Below are 26837 nucleotides of genomic sequence, written 5' to 3'. Positions count from 1 at the left end.
GCTCAACCAGTCGCTTTCATTCCAGGAATCCAACGACGAATCTCCAAGTTTCAGATCCAATGCAAAGCTAAAACTAGACATGCAACTACAAAGCCTCGCGAACGGCAGACTTGAACTAAACCCAGGAAACAAGTTAGCAATGAGCAGGAAAAATCAGACAGAGCTTTTTCTGCGTAACATACCGGAATGATCTGCGCGTTCTCCAAATCCCACACCCCAGAAACGGTATAGATATCCTTGCTAAGCAGCTCAAGCACCTGAGCCTCGTTCTCTGCAACAGCAAGCATCATGCTTCCCTTGAAAGAGGGGGTCTCACCATCGGCAGGGTGAGCATTGAGCATTGCACCTGGACAAGAGACAATCCATGTCAGTACATGTGAAATGCTTGCGAGTAGATAAGAACGCCCCCCCCCCCCCCCCAAAAAAAACAAATTAATGTGGGTCACATACCACCAGCAACAATAGCACCAGACGCAACGAGCGGCTTAACCCCCTCAAGGTGGTTACTGAACACCACATTAGCAAAAGATCTCCCCCCACGACAGACCCCGCGCTAGACTCCAGATGCCGGGGAAAGACTCACGGGCGAACCTCAAGGCGCTTCGCCTGCGCGCCGGGCTTATCGGGCAGGATGCAGAGGAACTCTCTCTTAGCAGGGGCAGAAGACATATTGCGAAGTTGGAAAGTTAGGATTGATTTGCTGGGTATGGATCTTTGAATTGAGGCTGAGGGGCAGGAAGAAAATCTGTGTAATGGCGGGATGCGGAGGAGCGGTTTCGGCGCGTGGGGGAAAGCGGGGGTGTTGTTTTGGAGGGCGCGGGTGACACGAAGGGCCATGGTGAAGGGAATGCTATTAAATTGGATTGTCGATGGTTTCTGTTCAAAGGATCCAACTACAGCGATGCAGGTATTTTGTTTACCGAATTTTCCCTAGGGGATTTCCCCTTTGCGCTACTTTTTATGAGCAGGGTCACGTGTGTAACTACATCTTGCCCAATTTGTGGAATTTGCTTGGGGAAAAGGGAGATTGATGCCTCGGTTTTCACTAGGCGAAAGACGGTGGAAGACGGTTGAGGGGCAGCAGAGTGAACCGGTTCGTTTGTGAATGCATGATGACAGCTTTCTCTCTATTAAGATGAGTGAGTATACAGAGATTACAGAGATAGCAGGCATAGGCTCGGATGTTATACCGCTGCTATTACACTGAGAACCGACATAACAGCAAGGCATGTGGAAAGCCTGGTATAGAAGTAGTCCCGCCTGAACAGCACTCTTTTGCAGAGCCCTATCCTTCGAGCAGTCTGTTTAGCATGAATTAGATCTGATCACCAACCATTTTCTGTTTCAGTGTCTCACTTACAGTCCGTCGCAATTCCCGACGTTTGACTCGTAACTTGACGCACAGCACTATCATCCTACCGAACACATTCAGTCGCATCTTGCTCCCATTTACCATCAACCAGCTCAGGGAGGTATTTTGTAACGGGATCATCAAAGATCTAGTCTCCGTTTCTCGTGACTAGAACCGCCACACAGTGAATACCTCAGTGGGACCACCAATGCTATCAATACTGTCTTTTTTATATGGCGTGAGATCCTACTAAAGACTGGTTAAGCATAAGAGCTGTGTGGTGATATTGCCAGGAGAAAGGCTCGTTCTCGGCATTCCCGGTGTCGGACAAGAACAATGCGGAAGGTGGTCTTTGGCGAGATATCTTGTTGGGCACTAGTGTTTGCTGTGACTAGTGTCCAAGTCTTTTGTAAGCTTTTTTAGGGCACCTGCTGTGGGTCTGTTATTTGTGTCGAGAGAGAATGCAGGGCCGTGGGGGGGACACGGGGTGAAAGAGAGGACTGAACAGAAAAGCAAGAAGACCGTTGAAGCATAAGGAAGTAAGATCATCTTAAAAGAGTCAAAATCGATTTGAATTCATATTCTTGCTTCCTTCGTATCTCTTTCATATTCAAGATCGGGTCGGTGATGCTCAAGGTCTTTATAAACATCGGCTTGGCGATACGAAGGAGCATCGCAGCATCGAAATTTGGAGTCCCAGCATTACTGCCTATTCAATTTTCAATCTTACATTAGGGCATTTTCTCACGTCTTCTTCAGTATCTGTATTGGACAAACTTTGACATCTAGCCAGAAGGCATGGATAGCAAATGGCAAAAAAAACATTGAAAAAGACAACCAGAAGGAGGAATCGAGATACCGAATCGACAATCACACCTGTTCACCCAGAATCTGCTCAAAAGAAAAAGCAAAGAGAAAATCTGGGGGAATTTGAAAGTCGTCCGCCGAAGATGAAAACTCATTCCCGAAGGGGATATCAAGATGCGCTGCAGCCCCCGTGGACCCGTCAAACTGTGTCGGCTCTAAGCATAGTGTCTGCTGAAAGTCTTCAAAGCTCTCATCGCTGTGGGACTCATCTTCTTGTATACCTTGTTCCCTGAGCCAGTTCTCAATTCGAACGATCCGGTTCATAAAGTCGAAGAAAGCATCTCGAGCGCCGTTCATGTCTATATCAGAAGTCGACAAAGCCCGAACCCTTGATCTCAGTTTAGACAGGGTCTTTAGGAAGGCAGCAGTTTGATCAGGCTTGGGGGTTGCCACAATGTATCTATAGGATACTAGCAAGGCAAATGCTATCTGTACCCATTGCGTGTTGTTGAATCCGACCTCCTCATTGGATGGAAGTTGGATGTACAGATTGATAATCGAGTTGGCTGAGATAAATGCCGAGAGCGACAGTTCATCTCTCCAGGACTTAGACCCAAAGGATGATTGAGGCTCTTGGTTGGTGAGGTTGAGAGCTATTTGGTATAGACAAAGTCCCGTTGCGTGGTATTGTATCGCGAGAAGAACTTCATTTAACAGCCATTAGTGTCCAATCGCCTTTACAGTGGACCTTGTGTTCTGTCTCAACTTACTGCTTTCGTTGATATCGAAGGGTAGATGCTGGTAAAATGCCTCCAGATCCAACTTCAGATTGGTGATGTAGAGCTCTGACCCCGATCCAGAAATTTCCGAGTCAAGTCCATGCTTTGCAGATAGATCATCGATTTTTTCTGCAATAAACTGGAGTTGTATCACATATTTGATGTATTTGTCGTGGGGATATTCGTTGGCTTCGTGGAGAGTCTTGCAACACTCTTCCTGGTACGGGAGACGCAAAATAGTAGATTTCTTTTGCACAAACATCGCAATCCTGAAACGAGATAACTATCAGGCAACATCCAGTAAGCCCCAAAGACACAAAAACAAACTCACGATGACGACAAATAGTAACAACCCAAGACAGCCCTCTGCTCATGGCTTCCCCAAGAAGGCCGATGAAATGTCTGATTCTGCAGTTTATAATGAAGCCCAAAGCGTAACTCTGTCTTCCACGTCCGTGTTTGCGGTGGACGATCCAAGCGCAAATCTATCATGAGGCCTATAGCCAGTTGAAGGAATTGAGTATAACGGTGTGGCCGAGAGTGATAATGCGACCTGCCACACGTTGTTAGTTGCAACCACGATATCCAAGTATTCATCAGTCGGGATTTACCATGCAAGGAATACCAACAACCCTTGCAGCAACTCAAAGGAGATTTCCCCGCCGATGACCATGCGTGATGCAACGACTTTCTTAACTTCATTCCCCAGCGTCCGTTGCAGTGGCATGTTTTTGTACGAAGCTGACGCAAGAATTGCTAAGGATAGAAAAGGCTTCTCCTGACGGAGCTGCTGGATAGATACATCAGGAGGCACAACCACAAATGGGAAATGTGGAGTCAGTTTCGTCTTGAATATGCTTAGGTACCTTTCGGCGGTCTCTATGCCAAGCAAGTCTCGACTGACAATGTTTTCAAGCGCGGCATCGCCATCAACTGATGATATGCTGCGCGTGCTTGTGTTGGTGTCATTTCCTTCTGGACCACGCTGATTGGCCTTCAGTTCATTGATCTTTGACTCGAGGGCCGCGATCTTACTGAGGTATGAGTTAGATGACAAAGGAGAGTATCATGACGGAAAATATGCCCACCGGTCCTTGTGGAAGCCCTTAAATCGACGACCAGTCCGGCGAAACACACATTCTTTTCCCAAACGAATACACCTGCGTTGTTTAGATAAACTCCAGCTTTCTTCCACGGAGACCTTCAGGAGGTTGTTCTGCTTCCTACCGATTACATGCGATATCACTTTCCCGGACACATCGCACTTTCGAATCCGCACAAGCCTGACATGTACTAGATATGGGAGGCATCGTGTTGTTCCATTCGAGCGAAACCGGGGCCGATTATAGTGGCGATCCTTTAGATCCCATGCTGGAGCAACAAAGCTTAGGTCTAATGATGCATCACCGTGGAGTTCGGAGAGAAAAAAAAGCAGGATTAAGTGGATCAGGGACGCAGGGACGCCTTCAAACAAAGTGTGTTAGCAGTGATTTTTCTTCTCTCATCTTTTGTGATCAAAATCAATCTTTGCTCGAGAGAGGCAACATATCTGTTGGGGGGTTGAATGATTACGTTACCTCTTAGCTTCATTGTTACGTACTTCATGTTTTGTCCCCATCTCTTGCAAGGCCAGTTTCCGGCTAAGCATTTTTGCGTCGAGGATAACCCAATCCCCAAATCCACCTCTCTATATCATCACGCCCGACGGGAACAAAAAGGGGAAAGGTTGGTGCAAAAATGGGGACCCAAGGTCCCCTGACATGGTACATCGTTCATGTCACCCCTCCTATTCTTTATAAACACTTTGAATGTTGCTGATCTTAGTCTGACATCCGTCCTGAAAAGAACCGGTTTGCCAAATGGCCGAAAGCACATGTCACGCGCGTAGCTGGTCACCAACCTGCCAAGACGCATGCCGTTACCAGAGCAATGCCAAGCTTTCCTACGTTGTTTAATCAATTGTGGTGCATGGTCTGCAAGGCTGAATCTGATTTTAAAGAGCGGTCTAGTGATCTACCCAGCTTTGAAGTCCCTAATGACAAGTTTTTGGCATCAATCTCAACATCTTCCCCCCCCCCCTCAAGCGTTGAAAAATGCCATGGCAGGAAGACGACGGAGCGTGTTTTCTCATACAACGGATTCGAGGTCAACCAATGAATGAATCTCAGCCGAATATATTTTCTACCCACAAAACTCGTGTCACAGAACAGACCGCTGAAGATTGGAAGCAGCTTCACGAACTCCACTCGGACCGAGCGGAAAGCACCGGCGGACAACCGCTCTACCAGGCCTTTCTTTTTCCGAAGGGCTAGAATAATGGAGATAGCCCATTCTTATTTGACTATGAGCTATGGGCTGAGATATCGTGAGCTTTGATCATCGTTCGAAATTGCGCTGGCGGATGCCAAAAGCGGCTCCATGTACCTGTATTCACGGCACTCTGGCCAAGGTAGGGATCTTAAGCCGGGCTTCTTCGGATTTTTGCCCCTGCTTGGTGGGGGTTTATATACACATGAAGTGGCCTGGGGCAAGATGGTTATGAGTGGAAAGATCTGCTGCGCTAATACGTGCCGGATCACACTGAGGCCGGCAACTTTTAGTTGGCCCCGGGAATTTCTTTGCAAAATACAATTAGCTATACCGACATGGGCGAGAAGAAGGCTTGAACGTGGAAAAGATTGTGATTCGACTTGGCCAGAGAATGAAACGTAAGCTTGAACTGGTCCAAGGGTCCATCGGTCTTCCGCTGTCGAGAGGAGGTCTTCAACTAGACTACTTGCGATAATGTGTCTCGTGCTATTTGCAGTGAAGAAAATCGTGCAATTGGCTATATACATAAGATTCAGCAGATAGGGCAATGCAGAGCAAATGCCTGCATTGCTTCATCCACAAGAAGTCTAGACTCATCACACAGCATCTGCATTTCAACTGGGTTGGTCTGATATCCTGCCTCTCACCTGAAAAAAAAAAAAAAAACAAAGTCAAGGACGCCAGCTCAGCATATGAGAAAACGGAAAAAATTGAAGCAATAGAAAGGGCAATTTGGAGATGACCTGCGTAGCAGAATCAGAATCAAATAGACTTGTAAACAAGAAAGCGACACATGACGGTGGACGGTCCGGTTCTCGTTCCCTATTGTGGGGTTTGCGCAAGAAGAACAGATGATCGAGATTGAATCACTCGATTGTACATGCCCGGATATACACAAATCCCCATAACTCAGAGCATGTGTGTCCCAAGAGACACAAATTCGGTATGTCAAGGAAAGAGGCCTGGAGATCGAACTTTATAGACCTGCGAACCCACCAAACAACATTTTCCCCCGTAGCGCCAAGGTAACAAATACATACACTCCCTAGAACGCGGCACGAAGATACTGTATTAGGGAGGTCATTAGGCTTTCCGTCGCAAAACATCCATCCAAAAAGAAAAAGAAAAAGAAAAAGAAACGAAAATGGGTAAAGAGGAAAGGAAGCGAAACACGCCGTGGTTGTAAGTTTTCCTCCGATGGCAATCGTCGGGGAAGGCAACACACGGGCGATGAAGAATGGTGGATGTTCGACGACGGGGTGGGATCAAAGATCAACTTGATCCCAAGCGAGATTTCCGGCGGACGGAATGCAGATAAAACCTAGAACGCTTTACGGTCTCCAAGGTTGCCGGGCTTTTCGTCGGTATCAATGTGCCAGACCACGTAGTTGGGCAGCCCAACCACCTGGTAGCCAGCTCGTTTGGCCATGCGGGCGAAACCTTCAGTCTCGGCTTGGTTTTCGAAAGCGTATGCGGGGAAGTTGATACCGGAGCGGTGCACATCAGCCTTGACGAGGATGTTGACACCACCAATTCCGTCAAGCTCTACCTCGTCATCCTTGTTGTTTCTCCAGTCGCCCATGCTGACCATATAGGTACGGCCGGTGTCGTACTCTTTGTAGCCTTCGGCCAGAACGGTGTCGGTAGGCAGAGTCGCGCGCAGGCGGCGGCCCTTGTCGGATTCGATCCATGAGTTGTAGTCAACTAAGAGTGAATATGTCAGCAATCTGCAAGGTACACAGGGTGTCACGGGTGTGCATACAGCGACCCTCAATATCATGGCCATCCTGGTTGTAACGGTGGAACCAAATGTCTAATTTGAAAAAATTAACTGTTAGCAAGCTGTCCAGCCTCCAGTCTAATTTTTAGCCAAAACCACATACTTGGCACGAGGATGTCCTTGTCATGGGCCATGAAGTCCTCCAGGATACGCTCGGGACAGTCGGTGATGTCCACGTCACGCCAGTATACCCAGGAGTGATCTGCCTTCAGAGCGGAGTAGAGCAGGTAGTTCCGGGCACGTGCGATAGCCTTGCGCCGTGGACCCTGCGCGGCGAACGAGTGTCGCTCTGCCACTGTCATCTCAATGTCGGCACCGAAATTCTTCTGAATGACTGTTGCACTGCGGAAGCGAACTTTTTCCTCAACATGGTTCTGGATGCGGTCGAGTTCGGAAGCGAGGTTGGCAAGGGTGTCGTCTTTGCAGTCACCAACGAGGAAGGCCAAATCGATCAACTCATGGGGGTAAGACAGTTTGTAGAGGAGATCGAAGTATTTGGCCAGATAAGGAGCAGCATCTCGGAGAGGAGTCAGGATGAGTACACGTTCGCGGTTTAGGACGGCCTTGGAGGTGGACTTGATGGGATTCAGGTCGAGATCGGTGATGGAGGTGGAGTTGACTTCGTAGGGTTCGTGGCGGTTGAAGAGAACGGGGGTCTGGGCGTGCGCACTCCACTCGACCATCTCATTAATGGTCATCTCCATGGGTGACTTGTTGGAACCATAGCAGTAGAAGCTGTCGGCGCCAGTCGGGTCAGTACGAACCGTTTCCCGATGGTAGGATTGCATGCTCTCTCACCTTTGCATCTCTGATGCAGACCGGCTGACACCGCGCCACATGAGAATCAGTAGTCCCGTCAAGGCTATGGAGACCAAGAAGCGAGTCCGTGTTAATAAAACGATGATTGCCCTCCATGGCGGCAATCTGGCCTTGGCCGATTTCCAATTAACACCCCCCTTTGGCAACAACATGATGAAAGATAACGAAATGTGAGCTGGTGTAGAATTTCAGGGGCGATCCCGTCTCAAACACTCGTCGTAAAACCCCCCGAACGAATGTGGAGAAGAGAGGAGGAGAGGAGTGGTGAGGCGAATGGTTGATAGGGAGAAAACAGAATCGGGAATCGGGGGAAACGCGATTGCCTGCCAAGAACGCCTGAAATCCGTAGGACAACTACATTTTCTTTCTACATTTTCTACCTGATGAGCATAATTGTAACCACATTTGTAGTTCATAAGTCTACTCTACTATTTTAATATCAAATGAATCAAATAAGTACATTAGAGTATTCACTTGGACAGCCCCCTCAACACTCATGACGGCTGAGACCCTTTTTAGTTTTATTTATAGCTTAGATCATCTGGGACTCTGTGCACTTTAGGGGCTATTGAATACTATGACATAGGGTATATCACTGTCTCTGTTCACTCTGTTGCCACACAGGTACGGAGTACCATGTCTTGTACTCTGTCTGTTGTACTCTTTACCCCCTATTTATGCTACCTCTTCTGCAGGGATTGCGCGTACACATGTGACAGGACTTTTACATGCTGATTTGGTCTCTCACATTGAAGCTTTCTGTTGTTTCTGATTAGAATGATAGTTCTATCTTCCCCCATCTTTTTTCCAAGTGTTCCATTTTTTTTTAAAAAAAAAAGCAATTGGAAATGGCAAGTGGGATCTCTAGCACGAGGTTAAAGTGAGACATGGCCTGGGCCCAACCCATATTTCATACAACATATACTTCGTATAGGACACCTTTCTTTCTACATTTGAAATGGCTAGTATAAATTGAATTGCTCTTCTCATTTGAAAAAACAAAATAAAATAAATAGAAGCATTTCAAATTCCTCTCTTTCAAACCCCCAAACGCCTTAGAGAACCCTTGGCCATTTGAAGTCTGGACTGGACTCCACCGGATGATGCCCAAGACGGTCTTCCAATGGCCGGCAGCTGATTCGTCCACCAGAAATTCTCACGGATGTCACTTGGAAGATAATTTGCATTCTTACATCGTAGGCCCAATGTTCATAGAAGGTTAAAAATTGACTCAATGTTCACACTACGCACTGAAAAGGGTGGGACGTAGCTATTATATGTCCAGCCGACCTCAACAACACACTAAATTACAGTCTACCTGGAGCAAACTACCCTAATCTACAATTTCCACAAGGTGAACCCGAAAGTCATCACTTGCTATGTGTCTGTGTAATAATCAATGAATGCACCGAAGCCCACTATTCAAGGCAAAGTCCGATTGGCTCTAGGACAGCATGGCAACATACGGAGTAGCCAGTACAGGGAACAGAGTATAATCATACGACAATTAGCAGGACAGACACAAATCTCACCCACTGAACTTCGAATCACTCCAGGACTGAGAGGAATCGTATGGCAATGCCCAGCGCGTGTTACAGTCCAGTCACATTGATACCATACTGCCGCAGAAGAGGTCGATTTTCATTCAAGATGATCCATTAAGTCGTAGGTATAGACATAGAAGAAAGAGAAGAGAAATGACAAAAGAAATAAGAGAAATCAACCAAAGCTAAAGTATATCCTCCCGAACACAAATATCTACATAGGAAGCAACGCCAAAAGACACGAGATAAAAGAAGAAAACTAAAAGGAAATTAAAAGAAAACCCAAAGGAAATCAGTCAACAAAGAAAAAGTATTCGGGCAAATTGGAAACCGATTGTTCATCCACGAGATCAAAGAAAATATTGTTACACGCTGCATGCGCTAAGTGCACATGGAGCGGGAAGATGACGGAAGGCCTAAGCCTAACGGACCCGGGAGTAAGGGAGAAGAGCCAGTGCTGCAAGGGCTTGATGTGTGAATGAGCATGTGGCACAGAGGAAGGTAGAGAAGAAATCATGGGATCATCAGCGAACAGGAATAGTGTTCAACATCGGGCAAGCATTGCCAGTCTCAATCGCAGGTTTATGGAGATGCAATGAGAGAGGGGCGACGGGATGGCGGCGGGAACGAAAGAGAGGACGACTGAGAAGGGGGAAAAGCAGGAGAAGCAGGACCAGTCATAGGCGGGGTGGCAGTGAGGTAGGAATTGCTGAATGAGTGGTGAGTCGAGCTAGGCATGGAGTCATAGTACTGAACGGCATAGGGAGCCTCGGAGGGCAAGCTAGTAGCAACCTCATCGCAGAGCACGCGCATGCCAGGTAGGCCATTCTTCTTCTGGCGTTTGTGTTCGGGGAACTCAAGGACGGGGCCAGGGGAGGTGCATTCGGACTTGGGGGAACGGAACATCTGCTCGTAGGACTTGAGCTGGAACTCCAGGGCACGGTTGCGGTCAGCGAGAATCTCGTTCTCGGCCTTGGTGGCCTTGATCTGTTGCTGGATCGTCAGATTTTGTTGCTGTAGGGAGCTGACTAGTTGCTGCAGCTGCATGCAGCGGACCTGGGGTTGCAGCTTCTCTGAGAGCTGTGGGGTGACCTGTTCCTGACGGATAAGGTGGACGATAATGGCTAGCATGAAGTCAATTAGGTAGATGGCTCCTTGCACGATGTGCTCCTTGGATTGAGTCAGGCTCTTGGAAGGGTTCCAGCCTGCACGCTCGAGGAAAAAATCATGGATGCGGCTGTCTAACTGGCGATGCAGCTCGCTGAGATTGCTGCGACGGTTGCCCTCAGCAATGCGGTGCTTCTCGCGCTGGTCATCCTCGGTAGATTGGGTACTGCCCTTGCGCTTGCGGCCACAAAGCTGCTGTAGGGGGGCCTTGCGGTTGAGATTCTGTGGGGCTACCAGAGCCATGATCTCGGTCTGGGAGAGATCATTGGGCCAATCGACCGAGTTGGACTTTGGCATGGCAAATGACTCTTGCCAAGAGCCCTCGGCAGAGTTCGCCGGTGAGGGAGGTGTAGTGATGAGCTCGGTAGCCGCCCATGGTGACTTGAATTGGAAAGTCTCCTGGGGCCCTGGGGTATTAGGAACAAGGGTGTCCTTCACATTGAATGGGCTGAAAGGACCGCGGGGTGGCAGCGGCAAAATCTGAGGAAGAGGGGGCAGTCGGCGCTCCTCGCCTACGTCAGAGGCAGCCACACTGGTGCTAGACCTGAAAGAACTTTGATACGGTTAGGAACTATGGGCTGAAGCTGGGACAGTGAGACAACTCACGGCAGAGAGAAGCGGCGAGAGATGTCTTCAGTAAAAGAACCCATTTCTTCATACATCGCAGTGGTTCGTCGTGAAATGCGTAATATGTGCAGTGGCGAGTTTGTTGAATTGGCTCACGGTATGGCCAAGAAAGATTTATACTGAAAGATCACAGGTAGTTCGCGTTCTTGTGTAGACTCGGTCGATCAGGTCGTAGGTTGAATGGCGGGAGTGCAAATAAAAACAAAAGTTGTATATGCACAGTGATGGACAACGGGGGCAGGACTATAAACAGAAAAAAGTTAAAGCGAACTCGAAATCTACACGAGACTAGCGTATGCAATGAGACAATGGACAGAAGGCGAAATCATACAGGCTGGGAAGCATGTTTATATGTAGATTGGGATGGTCCATTGTTTCCCGTTCCCAGATCTCAGGGCCTCTCCAGATCCAGGCGAGGGGAACCGTGAGCCAGGGACGATCCTCGACAGACATGAAGCGCGGAATTTCGGATGGCATACAGACAGATGGTGCATTTCTTTGCCCCACAGCTTCACCACGACGGGGAAGTAAGATGCGAATCCCGGGTGGGTGCTCTGGGCCACTTGCTAGTGCCCGCTTGGGCCCGGGAAGAAGCACCAGAGAAGAGAATAATTATCTTCGGTATCACAGAGTTATCTGTCACATCATGCACAGACTGAACCTCACATCCAAAATTATCAGATCGACGAATGAGGGGAGGTCGATCCACCCCGACAGGAGGGTTCACGATCATCCAGGACCCCTAATTTGTCACCGACCTCTTGGGTCTCGCGATCGGCACGGGGAAGATTTTGGTTTTTTTTTAAAGGTATTGTGGCCCTTGCATCAATAGTTATCCCAATAAATGGCGTTGAAGGTTCTCTATCAAAGCCTCCAGAGAACTCTCACACGGATGTGAAATGTTGGTGATGATGAAGTCGCCAAAACAGAAAACACGGAATTGAAAAACAGTGAACAAAACTAAGGTTTACGTGCATGCTCCACAATATCTACGTACATGCGCGGCCATGTCCGTATTCACCATCAGATCCCTGCTGATATCTCAATACGGAGTAGACGGTGATGCTGTAGTACATCTCAGCATGCATTCAGCATGCATTCAGCATGCATCTAGATCTCCTGCATAGTCAGGAGAAACTTCTATAATCGTGCTACAGTATCAAGGGATTACGCATGATCAACGAGCTAATACCCTTCGAGGCGCTTCTGGCAAATCTACATTGCCCCTAAGATAAATAGAATTAAGCAAGGACTGCGGGAGTGTCATCTTGATACACGCGAGGAGGCAAAATAAGAATACGGATCATGACTCTCTCCTATGGAATTGGGAATAGTTGGTCCAACAGGAAGTTAGAAGCGCCAATGACGGTTTCAGCGTTAGAATTGACTGCAACTATTAGGGGGAAATTTTATCGTCAAGCGAATCTCCAGAAGAGGTTCGAAACGACATTGCTCAAAACCAACGAGTTGGGAGACCCAAAGACCAGGTTACCTTTCCTGTCAGGCAGCCAATCATTAGGACTTGAGATGATTTGGAATTTTTTGACACACAGACGTTGGAGAATCGATCAGTCAGATCAAATTAATCTGCACTCCGTAATATGCCAAGGCTATCGATTTTATTTCTGGCGAACCCCTAAAAACCCTAATTAGATGGGCACGTTCCCCCGAGTGGAGAGTCCTACGTTCAATCATCTTCATTTCCTTTTTGTCCCCAATCGCATCTTGAATTTCGAATAGATTAGACTTGTTAAACCCTGCCTCTTTGCCGCTTGTCTTCGCTAGAACCAATGGTGGGTTGTGGAAATAGAGCTGTCATATTCTCCCGTCCCGTCTTACAGTCAATCAGCCTGCCTCATGGCAACTCCATCCAGCACCCCGTTCCCCACGTTTTGATTGTTTGTGCTCACAGTCCTTATGGTAATATTGGATGTTATTTATCATTGAAGGACCTTGGCAGAAGCCTACCATTATCTACTTCCAGTTCTAAACATATTTTATCTGTTGGTGGGCAAACACCACATCGAGATGACTTCACCTGAGTGACCTTTCTTTCGTACTTTGCAGGCTTTAACCTGAAACTCAGCTCCTCTAATTCATTTGGTTTCATGTTCCCTGTTCCCTGTTCCCAGAATATGCACCCGATCGGTGGCTCACGCTGAGTTTCACACGTCTCCCATCTGCAGACGGCACGTACCAGCAGTAAATCGAATAGAAAACTCTCACACGAACTATTCGAGTTCGGCCAAACTCTCTAAAGTATTTCTCCGATAGTTCCCCGGACCAATCTGGGCCCGAGGGATCCACGCTTGTCCTTGTTATTCACTCCCTGCTTACCATTCTAGGTAACGCGCATTTAGGATCTCCTCTCCGGATCTGCTGAAAAACAAATCGAGATCTCTAAAATTCGATCCTCAGAGAATAGACACTAATCCAGTTCTCTGGGACTTTACTTGAGACTTTGGTTTCATCGTGAGCGCCATCTATATGGGGTGTGCGTGTTACCGCGGGTGTGGACAGCTACGCCGTGGATTGCCAGGTCGATCTCCTCGCATAGTATGAACGCCTCCCTCTTCGTGTTCTGAGGATACCTGTAAAGGGTCCGATTTTCATACTTTCGTAGCCCCCTCTTTCGATAGTACGTGGCGTTCGCTACAAGCTTGGACATGATCCCCGTCCCGTGCGGCTCTCAGGTGCAAGGAACAAGCCACAGTACACAAATTTAGCATCCATTTTCCCAGGTCCTCTTCGCCTACACGGTACAGCTAACAGCAATCCCGGCACCAATGAGCATCTCTGATGTCATTTTCCCACCCAATCATTCCCAATGGTCGCCTTCTCGTGCCGCCTCTTGACCTGTCAAGTTTCAACTGTGAGTGACATGGCGGGGATAGTAGAATTAGAGACATCTTATTTTAATACTGTACATTACTGTACAGAGTACGGAGTAGGTGGAAGTCACTTGACCATTTAATGATTAGAGATGTTCCAATTGAACTGAATTGACATTCGGGCCTTGATCCTCGCCAAGCGCTTAAAAGTGCCTCATGCACGATATAGGACCCTCTTTCCTGTTGAGGGCATGCGAAGAACGGAGTAGCATGGCGACTAGAATAAGGGAATTTTTTATTAACCCCTGTAAAATCATATGCCCACGCGTCCCTGCTCCATGGTACGTGATTCGATCGGTTTCCTCAAGTGCGATTTCGACCTCTCTGCCATTCTTTTTTGGACCTTCGGTTGTAACTGTCATCTTCCCTGTGCCCACTTTGAATTGCCCCTCTCCAATTATGTACGTACAGTGCATTGCTGTGCGTGTTGTTTCCCCACTGGAACGCCCACAATTTCCCCCTCGTTCTATTGAGTGGCAAGCATAAAAATGCAGGCTCGTGTCAGATTGACCCCAAGAAGGAAGGGGCTGTGCATCTTTTTTAGTCTATTCGATAGAGTGATCTATTTGCATAAATGGCTGAGCACTATACCAAGCACTCTCCTCGCCTAAGAGCGGTGATGGACAAAAATTGTTATCCTCATACATGATCGTACCTAATGTCGAAGGCGGCATGAGCAGCAAGGGTAGACAATCATTACTGTTCGTTAAAAAAAAGTCTTATGGATCTCAAGAGCTGGCTTCCCACATTGTTTCAAATACACTGCAATATTGGGTGGAGGGTACACTGCTGCTTACCCAGCGAGTGTCGACCGTTAAGACGTTAGGGAAGGAAAAATTCCAAGATAACAACCAACGCCCACAACTCCTCAATCCCCCAGCCCAAAGAACGAGTATGCAGGAACTCTCCAATCCCTGTGCGTAGCAATTTTATTCCCCGACTGGTGTACTCCGCCACCGGCTCCTGCAAGGACAACTTCCTAGTATATAGATCTAGCAGACGCGCGCGGTGCATGGTACAGACGAATGTTGTATGGACTATTTCTAGAACTCAAATTCGCTGCGTCTGAGAGCTCACACTCGAGGGACTTCTCCGAAGTGCATAGTGCATGCATTCCCATACAGCGTAGATCTTCCCCCGTGGAGTTCTATACAACAGAGAACGTACGTTTTCTCTCTCGTTCTAGGGATCGTCTGGATCGTCTGGGTCGTCTGGATCTGGTTCCTACATGATGCATTGCCTCATCGATTAGCCCTATTGTACGCTCGAGGCCTCCACCATTTCCCATTACCTGGATTGCTAGTTGCCTCAAATGCAAGGCGGACGTATACCCTAACTAGTCGGCCAGGCCTAAAGAGGTATATCTTCACTCAGGTTCCCTTTTTGGGGGGGGGGCTTCTCTCGTTTCAGCTGACATGCATCATGTGCTTTCGAGATTTGAGTGTGAGATGACAAAGTACGGAAGCGGAGCTCCGTTTGGGACAACTCCTTGCCACCTTTATGTTACGCTGGAGTACTCCGTAATCTCGTTTGCCAGCCCATGTCTTGCACTGCTCTCCACTTGTCTGTTCTTACGTGCTGAGTCCCTGTAGGCAAGTGGACAGCATTACTTACATACTGCAATGGCGTTTTCTCGTGTTTGGATCCATTTGCACCTTTCCTGAAGGAGAAAAGAGGGCCAATGTCCACTTTCAGCGACGCTAGATCCCACGAAGAGTTAATCTTGGCAGTTCCCCGTTCACGTCGATGGTAATGTGAATCGAGGGCCCTATGAAAGCCACCAAACGGACAAATTCCGCACAATGCACAACGTCATTGATATCGATAGTTCTAGCCATTCAAGTAATGATCGGTATTTTTCAGCTCACAATCATGGCAGATTCCACCAAAGTATATTTTGCCTTTATAAGTCCAAGATTTTGACCCTGAGAGATCAGAATGTCTGTTAATAAATCTGAAATGTTTCAACTAAGGGACCGAAAACTCAGGGGAACATTAGGACATAATGACAATTCAAAAGAAAAAACCAGGTTGACCAGATCATCGTCGCGTAGCGGCCTACCGCCCTCAGCCCCTATCTGAGTTTATCTTCTAAAATCTAGGTACATCACAATCGCTCTATATTCTATATAGTGCGTCTCAGCTGTGCAAACACGGTCTAGAGCCTCTATTGGTCGACACATGCGGCAATTTTGACATGCAAGTACACATCGTTCACCCCTCTACCGTCGTCATTTAATCCACTACTCTATTCTGTACGACATGGTACTCCGCATCGGTCTAAATCGCGAGATTTTCGGTTCTTCTGTGTTGATTGGGAGTTCGTGCTTTGATATAAGATTCCAGCGACCGTAAGACTAATGCACAGTGTTCTTCAGAGCGTAAAGATCGCCAATTCCACTCTTCCCAACCACCGGGGTATCACTCTGCATACTCCGCACTTCGTTGCACATTAACTCGAATGCTACCAGAATAAGTACTTCATGAGCAGACTATCGTAAATCAATGGCTCCCAAAATGTGTCAAGGACGGAATAAATGGCCTGCATACAACAACGGCCAACGCAATCCTTATCTCTACGATTGGCCATGTGTATCAAAACACTCCACGTCCCAGTCTTCCTCCAACCCCATATCCTGGGCGGATTAAAGCAACCAATCACGGTACGCTTTGTTGAGATCGACTATCCGTTTCAAGTTAGCTGCGATCATGATCATTTTTGGGCCCCAGGAGGGGTCATCGAATCGGATTTAGCGACACGGCCCGGCGCTGTGGATTTGACAGATCGAATTTTTCCCGATGAGCTGGGTTGGTCTTGGCGACTTCATTTTTCACTGTTTCAAAACAATGATGCGAGTCACAGGATGATTTGGAGACGCACATGGTAGTTCTAGTATGAGCACAGAGATAGTCCTATATTGTGCTATCATGATGTCCTAGTAGGTACATTGTTGCATTGTCTATCTCTTGACATATACTGCACAACAACATATTGGCATGTAGACCGGCCTACTTGCGTATCAAAATTCGCATAGAATCATACTTTACCTTCTTCGTCGTCTCATTTTCAGACTATGTAACTTAACTTATCCTATCTAATTCTCTGAACCAACCCACAACTAAGGATCACCCCCCCCCCCCCCCCCCCCCCAAAACCCCAAAACCCCGGGAAAGAGCAAACCCAACAGCCAACACATGACAAGAGAGTCCCAGGGACAACTTCCTATCTTCCTCCCGTCTCTAGCCCCTCTGTCCAGTCTATTCCCCCAATCCATGTTCCTTGTTTCATGACCCATGACCCATGACCCATCCCGCCACTAAGGTACCTCTCGTAGCTAGCCCGGGCCGAGGAAAAAGGACAACGCACACGCCCCATTCACATGGATGTGTTCTACCGATATCCAATGCCTAGCGTCTAGCGCTTAGTGTGTACCCACTGTGCACCACTGTCTTTGTGATATTGGTCGATGTGACCTCGGCTTGGTTCATAGGAGATAGGAGTGCGCTCGATATATGGTAGGAGGTGTCATGCTAGACACAATTTAGAAATTCTGTTGTCCTTGACTCCTAGAGAACTTTTGTTGTGTAGCTTGTGGATGGAAGGTGAATGTGTGTACTTGCAATGTTCGACTTGTCAGCGCGGGATTTGGAAATAGGGTTGGCTAGATTCATGAGTGAGGAGATTTGACTTTAGGGATCTGGTAGAAGCTACTCCGTAGTCTACGTCTGAATGGGCTGGAGGTTGGAGTTAACGCTTGAGGGCTGAAAATGTGGTGTGTGCATCGGGTAGAAGTATCGATGGGTGGATGGATCCCTTGGCGAAAGTATCCAAAGCGAGACGCTGTTTGACCCTTCGGGCTTTGGTATTTATGAAAATTCAGGCGACAGATCAATCGATGTGCCTAGACCATGCGGAGGAACGGCAGCCAAACTGATCACCTGTGATACCAAGGACAAACGGGATGTGGGGGCGTCACTGGCTTTTCAAATCTACTGGCAAGATAGATTTGTGTCGGAGGGAGCTGTGTCTTGAGGACAACGGTTGAGGGTTAAAAATGAAATACAGTTACAATCGTTAGCTCACATGCGACTAAGGTAGAAGGGAATATTACGGCATTAAAAAAAAGCTCAAGGAATGTTTACACAAGAAGTACAACAAGAACCGAGATCACACCCACAGGCCAGAAGCAGCCTCCCCTCTCGGTTTATCAACAGGGAACAAGCAGGTTACAAAGTGCAACCAATTGCATTAGGACGCGATGAGCGAACCTTGGAACGTGGCAAGACAATCAACAAAGGATAAGAAAAACTCCTTCCAGGGAAGCATCGCCCGAGGTCAGAATCCACAAGGCGAATTTTCTGCACGAAAGACCGAATTATTATCGTTAACAACTGCAATGTGGAACGAATATTGAGCTCGTTGCTTAGAGACTTTTGTACAAAAATCCCCAAGATCATTTGATTCCTCCACTAGTCAATCTTCTACAGAAGCTGAGCGAGGACACCGAAGATAGCGGCAAGGCCGACAACGGGGACGTTGGCACCGTTCATGAAGGCAGCACCGGAGCTAGTGCTGGAAGAGCTGCTGGAAGAGCTGCTGGGAGAGCTGGAGGTACCGGAGGCGCCGTTGGCCGTGGTGGGGTTGTTGTTGGTAGCATCACACTTGAAGCTACCCTTGATAACATCGTCGTTCTTCAGCTTGTGGAGATCGTCACAGCTGAAGTTACCGCGGGTGCTCTGCATGTTGAAGCTACCCTCAACATCCTTGAGAGCACCAAGAGCAAGCCTATTTAGTGTTAGAATTCATGTGCAGAGACAGGTGTGAGAGGAGGGTCACTTACTTGTTGAAGGTACCGCTAAAGTCAATAGCACCGTTAACACGCTGCAAGGCCGGTAGGCTGATGGTAGAGAGCTTGTCATCACGGGCAATGTTGAATCCACCGTCAACGGTCTTCAGGACGGGCATGCTGATGTTGGACAACTTCGAGTTATCCTTGAAGACCAGATCACCAGTCTGGGTCAGGTTAGGAGCGGAGAAAGTCTCGAATTTGGTACCCCAGAATCCGAGCTGACCAGTAAGCTTCTCAAGAGAGGGCAGGGAAACTGAGGAGATGTTCTGGAAGGTCATGTTGGTACCGGTGCCCAGGTTGGGAAGGTTGACTTCGAGGGTATCGTAGTTACCCGAGAAGCTAATCAGATCGGTGGCGTTCTGAAGGTTGTTGATGTTGATGGTTTTCAGTTCACGGTTGTTCTGGATGCTGAAGGTACCGACAGTCTTGAGGGTGATGCCATTCAGGTCAGTCAGACCAGTGTTGGCAATGCTGACATCGCCAGCCTGGGTGACACCCTTGGCGAAAGAGAGCGACTGGAGCTGCGGGAGAGCCTCCCAGTTGATGGAACCAACGGAGTCGAGCTCGGCGAAGCTAAGCAGGGTGAGAGTGGTGAGGCCCTCCAAATCGAAGGCCTTTCCGATCGAGGCAAGAGAGCCAGCAGTGATGGAAGTGACGTTCTGACCACCATTGCAGATCAGACCACCGGTGATCTTCTCGACACCGTTGATCGCGAGATCACCGCTGTAGGACTTGTCAATGGTTATATCACCCTTGATGGTGGTGCAAGTGTTGATTCCATCAGCATCGCTCTGGGTATGGATCACGGTATCGTTGCAGGCTGTGGAATGGCACTGTTAGTGGGTGTATGATGATGCCCATGACAAATAACTCACAGGCAGCGAAAACAGCCTGGCTAGCGGCCAGCGCGGGGAGGATGTACTTGAGAGACATGATAGGTTCTTGAGCAGACGTCAGTAATGGAGTTCAGGATTTTTCGATCAGGGGGGAGAGGGGAGAATGGGTGTACCGATTAGAGATATGGGAATGTTGGAGCAGGAAAATTCGCAATGAGTGAGTAGAGAAGAAGCGCTTCAAACGAGAGGGAAGCGGTAATACTGCCCGAGGGGATAAGGCAGGAACTCTCAAATGGTAAGAACGAATGGACGAAGGTTGGAGGAGAAGTAAAGAGGAAGAAGGAGGCTTTGGGCGAGGAAAAGGGAGGTGGAGATTGTTTGTATTCTAATCTTACCAGGTGCCACTTTTTTTACTTATATGGGCCATCAATACCAAGGGGGGAAGAAAAAAAACACACACAGTACCGCATGCGGCATGTCAGGACCGTGACCGTGCCAGGGCAGTGCTAGGTATTTTTATCACCGGTTTCGACCTCACTGGTTAGCCTGTATTTTACCAAAAGGTACCTCTATTACAATCTAAATTGAAAATTACGATAGTTAAATTACCGCAAATCAAAATTCTAGGCCTTTTTCTGCTTTTCATCGTTCGCTCTTGTGCCACCCCATTCGCCCCCCTTTCTCCATTTGGTGATAGAATTGGCTTGGGTACTTTGCTGACCTGATGATTCATCGATTCAAATGATTACATGGATGCGGGACGTCATTGGAGCTCATATGTAGATATTCATTGTTTACATGATCCTTTCGTCACTTTCAAACTGGGCTATGCACTCAGCAAGGTACCATATACTCTATAGATACGGACAAGGGACTACTTTGTAGAAGATCAGGCCTCGGCATGGTATGAATTATAGTTGCTACGGCAGACTCTGTCAAACCATCATTTATACACTGCGCTGTAGCTTCGCTTATCAAAAGTACCGAAATGGCTACACTCGGTATTTTCGACATGGACAAAAATCCCATGCAAATATATGCCCGTCGCCCATCGAGATACAGCGTTAGTGTTCCGTACTAGACGGGTCTAATAATAAAGCATAAAATACTAGCTTGTTACGAACATCCGGCACTTGACCACAATGGGTCAATCAGAAGTTCTCTAGCCAATTTATCAACGGCCCCATCCCATCCATCACTCGCTGTCGTCATCCATGCGACCAAACTCACTCGAGACTCCGCTGTTGTAGATCTTCAAATGTCTTGTGTGAAAACTTTGTTCCTCATTGGATGTTGTTGCATTCATATGAGACATCATCCAACCCCTGTGGCTATAATAATACAGTGTACTTGGCAATCCCCGAATCCTCCAACACTCTAAAGGATGTCTACAGTCGTTCTCCCCACCCGAAACACTAGCCACGCAATCTCCAAACTTGGTTTCAAAGCTTTTCAATTTGATAGTGGCCGATCTAAATTTGCGGACCCCTATGGACCCGCCCCCTGCCGCTATCGTCGATTTCCCGGAATGCCCGACTTCTGATTGGCACGTTGGAATGGCTCGCCCTGGACCATTTTCAGTCCTCGCCGTTTCCCGAAAATACAGCTCTACGTGAGGCAAAACGATCACCTCCTCGCGAGTATGATATGGAAAAAGGTGTCAAAGGAAGCCTAATCTTCAGCAACAAATGTAGTTCGATACCCTAGCCCAATTAACATGGCGCTACAAATTACGCGCACAGCGTTACCATAGGAGGTAAGTCACAACTGATGTTGTGAAACTCGGCCACTTTTCCCATTTGTCCCCAACTAAGTACTTTCACTCGACGGGTTTATATGCACCTACCTTGCCTGTAAATTACGATGAACAGCTTGAAATCACAACGATGCAGCTCTCAGACGATCTTAACTACACAAGAATTTGAAAATTTTCAATACACAGTGTGCTGACAAAGGAAATTTTCAACATCTGTGCGCGTTTCGAAACGACGCAGAACCCCCGGCCCTGACTTTGGCCCCGTGGATGGAGCTGGCGATCAAGCCATGTCTAGCATCGGCCCGGCAAATCTTCTATGAAAATTCAATCGCATCTTGTTCTTCAATATCGGAGTTAACAATATCAACTTTTGAATGTTTACACAACTGACACCAGCATCCCCTTTCGGATGGCAACAAAGTCATTTTTGTTAGAGACGTTACAGTGAAAGGTCGGGAAATGTTTCAGAACGGAGCCAAGCTGCTCGATACGTCTCACTCCACCTTGTATGGCTCCACTAAGCTAAGTGTGATGTGATTTTTTTTGGCCACTTAAAATACTACTAGTATCAGAAAACATGGGTCATGATGTTCGACTCCGCACCTCTTCATAGAGAATGGGTGAAGCAAACCCCCAAGTCTGCAAAATTGCAAAAACTTGACACACGTGGACCTTAATACCGTCATTACGCCACTCATATGGATTCCATGAAACATCAAGCTAGGCCCAGCTCCGTGCTGGCTGTTCTAAACAGTCACTTGTGACAATACGAAAGACACCTGTGTACTCCGTTTGGTGATTTTTGTCTTGTGGCATTCAACTCACATTCCCGTCCTGTCGACCCTAGAAGATCAAGACGGGCTGGCCACGTACTGGAATGCGTGGAACGCTCAACAACACCTATCTAGGGGTCACAAATGACCACATTCCCTAGAACACGAGAACGAAACCGTGATTGAAAGGCAAACATGAATAATTCACTTGCTCGACCCCTCTGGGGTATGTGTTTATACCCTAATCCGGATAACCCTGGCCGTGCAGACTGGGCGTGCAATGCAGAGCTTTTCCGCGTTGTGATTTTTGTGGTCTCTTGGCTTTCAGGACTAGTGATCTCACGGTCTCACAAACAAGGATCCTTTCTTGTTTCGAACTGATGCACTGAGGATTTGACTCAGTTCAACGTTTCGGGCTAAATGCTAACCTCTATTTTTAATTGGCCACTCTCTAATTGCTTTACATAGATGAACGTTCGGTTCATTTCCGCTTTTTCTAATTTCCTTTAATCACCTCCCGAGTATATTTAGTCGGCGAGTGGGTCAATTTAATCACAGGCGATGACATGAGCACCTGAATCGTTCTCCCCGTTGCTGTTACAAGCGCCGACTACCATCGCAACTGTAGTAGTCGCATTGTGAGCTATCTTTAGCTAGATAACAGTAACTTGAAGGAATTTGCATGTGTATCGGATGTACGCGAATATTGGTGCCGAGTGACAGTGCACGGTCTTCCACGGTAGGCCAGCGGCTCGGCTCGAGCTTCTTGAGAATCCAAATTTTGTCAACGAGCGTTGTGTGCTCAGAATGACTTAGCCTGGCCGATAGGAGGATAATTGAATTTATAAAGGGTGTGGTACGTCACATGTTGAATGCTTGCTTTTGTGAAGTTGAATGTAGTTCTGTATCGTACCAAAGCAGTGTTGTGATTTGCGTTGACAAAAGGCCGACAAAAATCCTAGTACACACACTTATATAGAGTATACGTAGTTCCATAGAACTGAGCCCAAGGGCTTTCAACAAAAAATCTGGTATGTCCTACCTATAACTAGACTGTCGCTATTAATATCCCAAATTAGATCCACTCTATGGTGACAGCCAGAAACCCAACCTGGGAAGACGTATACAGACAGGATGAAGGGGATTATGCCTTCGAATTACACTGCAAAGCCACGCGATTGGATGCGAGATACCCCGCTGTGGTACAGTTCCAAAGAACTATTCATAAGACCACCCCGTGAACTGAAATTGAAGATCCATGGCGATTCCGTACTACAATACCAAGGGTTTCTACCTGAAATTTCGAATTAAAACTTGGAAGACAGCCTAAAGGGTAAAGTGTTGATATACTCCGTATTTGGTGATGCATCGGGGTGATTTTGTGCCAGGTAAACATTACATGAACCCCGGATCCGATGTGTGCTGCAGATGATCCACTATCGCCACGCTACTTCGAGACGAACAAACGGACGTTGGTGAAGTGCTTGAGTCTGCCTCTACTAATAGGCAAGACAGGGAAATTTATTTGGCGATTCAAATTCATATTCTAGTCTCCATGTAAGGATCAGATGATTCTGTCGAGGGGAGAGATATTGGAGAATACATAGTGCTTGATTATATGTTACAGAGGTAAAGTGGTTGCTCCACCAGGACACAATGATATCAATGATCATATCGAGGATCAACGCTCCAAGATAGAAGCTTGCGTTGCTGTCTACACAAATGCATCGAAGAGCGTCATTGTGCTTGGCACTCGTGGGGTAACGCGGCTAAACTCCAACTTCGTACCTCCACAAACCCCAGCTTCCCCTATACCCACCTCGAGACTTCCTCAGATCCAGTACATGTGCCATTGAGACGTGCTACCCATACATCATCTAAGGATGTCACTCAGGCGCTCAGCCCGACTGGGCTCCGTCCCAACCATCAAGTCAACACTACTGCAAAGCTCAGCAACCAAAGCTCAACGCAGCGCAGTGACCAAACCTCGCAAGGCACCCACAAAGTCTAACAAGTTGGAAAAAAAGGCCACAAAGACGAAATCAAAAACAGGAACCTCATATTGTCCCACCGAGCCAGCAGTCATAGAGAAACAAGAAGTAGACAGCCAGCCCTCAACCACCAACCCCGCGATACTCAGATCTCAGACACCGCCTCCCCTCGACCGCCCCGTCGACCCGCACCGAACAAACGCGACCCTCATCACACCCCACGGCTCAACGGTGAACGCATACCCAGCGCACGTAGAAGATGCCTCGCCCTCGAAAACCGGCCTTCCACCGCCAGCGGCTACAACGGGGACGCTGCTGGAGAAAGCTACCGCACACCTAATAGCGACAGACCCACGAATTGCAACAGTGATCGAGCAACATCCATGTCCGCTCTTCTCGCCTGCCGGCCTGGCTGAGGAAATCGACCCCTTCAACAGCTTGACCAGCAGCATAATCGGCCAGCAAGTCTCTGGCGCGGCAGCAAAGTCTATCAGGAACAAGTTTCTGGCACTGTTTGATTTACCCGATACTGTTGCGCCTGATGGGCATAGACATGCAAAGTTCCCGACTCCAGATCAGGTTGCCAAGTGTGATATTCCTACCCTGCGCACGGCGGGGCTGTCGCAGCGCAAAGCGGAGTATATCCAGGGCCTTGCGCAGAAGTTTGCTAGCGGAGAGCTTGGAGCGAGGATGTTGGCGTTGGCGACTGATGAGGAGCTGTTTGAGAAGCTCATCGCTGTTCGTGGATTGGGGAGGTGGTCGGTTGAGATGTTTGCTCTGTTTGCGCTCAAACGCATTGATGTGTTCTCTACTGGAGATTTGGGGGTACAGTAAGTTTATTTCTTGCTTTTGTTCGTCTGTAAATTCTTGGTCTTATAGCTGGGAGAGTGCGGCTCAGCGGAGGATACGTTTATTGACACCTCAATAGACGAGGCTGTGCTGCCTTTATGGGTCGTGATGTGAGCAAACTCAAAGGCAAGGGTGGTGGGAAGTTCAAATACATGGCTGAAAAGGATCTGCTGGAACTTGCCGCAAAGTTTGCTCCATATAGGTATGTGTGGCCCTGTTAACGGCGTAGACAACATGCTTACTCAGTTGATCCAGGAGTTTGTTTATGTGGTATATGTGGCGGATAGAGGACGTTGATGTGGCTGTTCTTGGTGGTTAAAAGGCGTAGAAGTGCTACTGCTGTGAACTAGGCTGCCTTGATACAGCGGGATCCTCTAGGCGTTGAGCGTTTGAGATGGGGCTGTAGTATAAACGATGTCGTGTTGTATAAAATCAACATCTGGGGGTGAATTGTGGCTCTGATTCCGTAGCCACGAGAGAAGGGATTCGAGTAAAGATGTTCTGCAAACGCGGGCAGGTGTTGGGTGCCAACGCCCAAATTGACCAGCTCGGCTACCCCAGCCCGCATAGTATCTTGAACTACACCATCATTACCAAGGATAAACTATGCAGCAAGAGGCGCAAGACCCACTTATAGATTTACATGATTGATCATAAATTGAAGCGCGCGAAGAAAATCGATTTGTACAGTATCAGTACACTCAGGCTGCGTAATCAAGCCATGGGCCGCCGACGACGACACCCATTTTATTACGAAGAAAGCACACAAGGCGTTTATTCAATGCCAACCAGCCCCCTGTTTTCATATTCTATTGAACCAAGCAGCGATGGCTTACTTGCGGACAACAAGGTTGTCAAGGTCAGCACGCTCCTTGGCCTCTTTCTCGACCTCGCGGATGATGGGGCTAAGGTACTCGATGTCCTGTTTGATTTGCATAGTTAGCATTGCGTTCGTTGTGGTGAGCAGATGCCTCAAAACGATATCGGGGTGGATGTGAGGATGTGACAAATCCATGCAACAGGATTGGCCGATATGGAGACTCATGCGGGGAGGACGAAATTTGGATGTTGGGGACTCACCTCCTCGGGCTTGGTCTGCTCGTTAGCGGGAAGGAGAGTGTGGGAGATGGAGCACTGCAATTGACACGTTTGTTAGGATTTGCGCTAGTCGGATATAGAGGAAGGGGGTCTGTCGAACCTGGAAAGCACGGCGGATACGGAAGACACGGTCGTAGGCCTCCTTGGCGGGAAGACGCTTGATGGCCTTCTGGACATTCTCGCTCTCCTCGGGGATCAGGTCATCGAACCTAGTTGGGCGGTTAGCATGTGTTTCGGTCCAACCCTTCCGCGAACGATATCCGAAAGACCGGGCCTCCGGGCAAATTCAGTGTAACTGCGATTGCATTCAAAAGATATGCGACCGTTGCGCATTGAATTTGACCAGCCAATTCCAAATTCTTATCTCAATCGTTCGTGGTCGAGGGGTTGTCGATGTTGAAGGGCAAGAATTACTTGAGTCCGAGTCTCCTGTAGCCGGCGGCATCGGTGTACCAGTGGGAGAGAGGGGTGAGCCAGCTCTTGAGCCACGGGCGCTTGACGATGTAACTGGCGAGCGAAGGGGCAGACATTTTGAATCCCGGGTATCCCAATTGACGTGGGTGTGGTGAAGGGTTGGAAAGGCTATCCGACTGGAACACGAGATGACCC

At 48.0% G+C, this 26837-nt stretch overlaps 7 protein-coding genes across 7 annotated transcripts; 1 reads left to right on the top strand and 6 right to left on the bottom strand.

The window, feature by feature from the left end:
* Nucleotides 1–85: 85 nt before the first annotated feature.
* On the bottom strand, nucleotides 86–669 carry Pdw03_8746 (YCII-like protein; the record flags this gene model as incomplete). The annotated part of the gene is made up of 4 exons (XM_014682462.1): nucleotides 86–115; nucleotides 183–346; nucleotides 451–506; nucleotides 584–669. 4 exons carry the CDS (start codon nucleotides 667–669, stop codon nucleotides 86–88), a joined length of 336 nt encoding a protein of 111 aa, XP_014537948.1.
* A 1552-nt stretch (nucleotides 670–2221) lies between these two features.
* On the bottom strand, nucleotides 2222–4247 carry Pdw03_8745 (Beta-lactamase-like protein; the record flags this gene model as incomplete). The annotated part of the gene is made up of 6 exons (XM_014682461.2): nucleotides 2222–2862; nucleotides 2929–3206; nucleotides 3269–3490; nucleotides 3549–3971; nucleotides 4026–4097; nucleotides 4165–4247. The coding sequence occupies 6 exons, from the start codon at nucleotides 4245–4247 to the stop codon at nucleotides 2222–2224; spliced, it is 1719 nt and encodes a 572-aa protein (XP_014537947.2).
* A 2321-nt stretch (nucleotides 4248–6568) lies between these two features.
* Pdw03_8744 (Anp1) lies at nucleotides 6569–7998 on the bottom strand (the record flags this gene model as incomplete). Its single annotated transcript, XM_014682460.2, has 4 exons — nucleotides 6569–6951; nucleotides 7010–7060; nucleotides 7131–7762; nucleotides 7826–7998. The coding sequence occupies 4 exons, from the start codon at nucleotides 7996–7998 to the stop codon at nucleotides 6569–6571; spliced, it is 1239 nt and encodes a 412-aa protein (XP_014537946.2).
* Nucleotides 7999–9972: 1974 nt separating this feature from the next.
* On the bottom strand, nucleotides 9973–11219 carry Pdw03_8743 (Helix-loop-helix DNA-binding; the record flags this gene model as incomplete). The annotated part of the gene is made up of 2 exons (XM_066102053.1): nucleotides 9973–11101; nucleotides 11164–11219. The coding sequence occupies 2 exons, from the start codon at nucleotides 11217–11219 to the stop codon at nucleotides 9973–9975; spliced, it is 1185 nt and encodes a 394-aa protein (XP_065957136.1).
* A 7338-nt stretch (nucleotides 11220–18557) lies between these two features.
* On the bottom strand, nucleotides 18558–20238 carry Pdw03_8742 (Protein ecm33; the record flags this gene model as incomplete). The annotated part of the gene is made up of 5 exons (XM_014682457.2): nucleotides 18558–18861; nucleotides 18917–19745; nucleotides 19801–19866; nucleotides 19935–19996; nucleotides 20222–20238. The coding sequence occupies 5 exons, from the start codon at nucleotides 20236–20238 to the stop codon at nucleotides 18558–18560; spliced, it is 1278 nt and encodes a 425-aa protein (XP_014537943.2).
* Nucleotides 20239–24173: 3935 nt separating this feature from the next.
* Pdw03_8741 (DNA-3-methyladenine glycosylase, putative) lies at nucleotides 24174–25449 on the top strand (the record flags this gene model as incomplete). Its single annotated transcript, XM_014682456.1, has 3 exons — nucleotides 24174–25111; nucleotides 25210–25332; nucleotides 25386–25449. 3 exons carry the CDS (start codon nucleotides 24174–24176, stop codon nucleotides 25447–25449), a joined length of 1125 nt encoding a protein of 374 aa, XP_014537942.1.
* Nucleotides 25450–25962: 513 nt separating this feature from the next.
* On the bottom strand, nucleotides 25963–26758 carry Pdw03_8740 (Cytochrome b-c1 complex subunit 7; the record flags this gene model as incomplete). The annotated part of the gene is made up of 4 exons (XM_014682455.1): nucleotides 25963–26052; nucleotides 26211–26264; nucleotides 26329–26437; nucleotides 26643–26758. 4 exons carry the CDS (start codon nucleotides 26756–26758, stop codon nucleotides 25963–25965), a joined length of 369 nt encoding a protein of 122 aa, XP_014537941.1.
* Between the last annotated feature and the right edge of the window lie 79 nt (nucleotides 26759–26837).

This window comes from Penicillium digitatum, chromosome 3 (genome assembly GCF_016767815.1).
Source record: "Penicillium digitatum chromosome 3, complete sequence".
NCBI classification, from domain to species: Eukaryota; Fungi; Ascomycota; class Eurotiomycetes; order Eurotiales; family Aspergillaceae; genus Penicillium; species Penicillium digitatum.
This window is presented reverse-complemented; position numbering and strand designations above follow the sequence as displayed.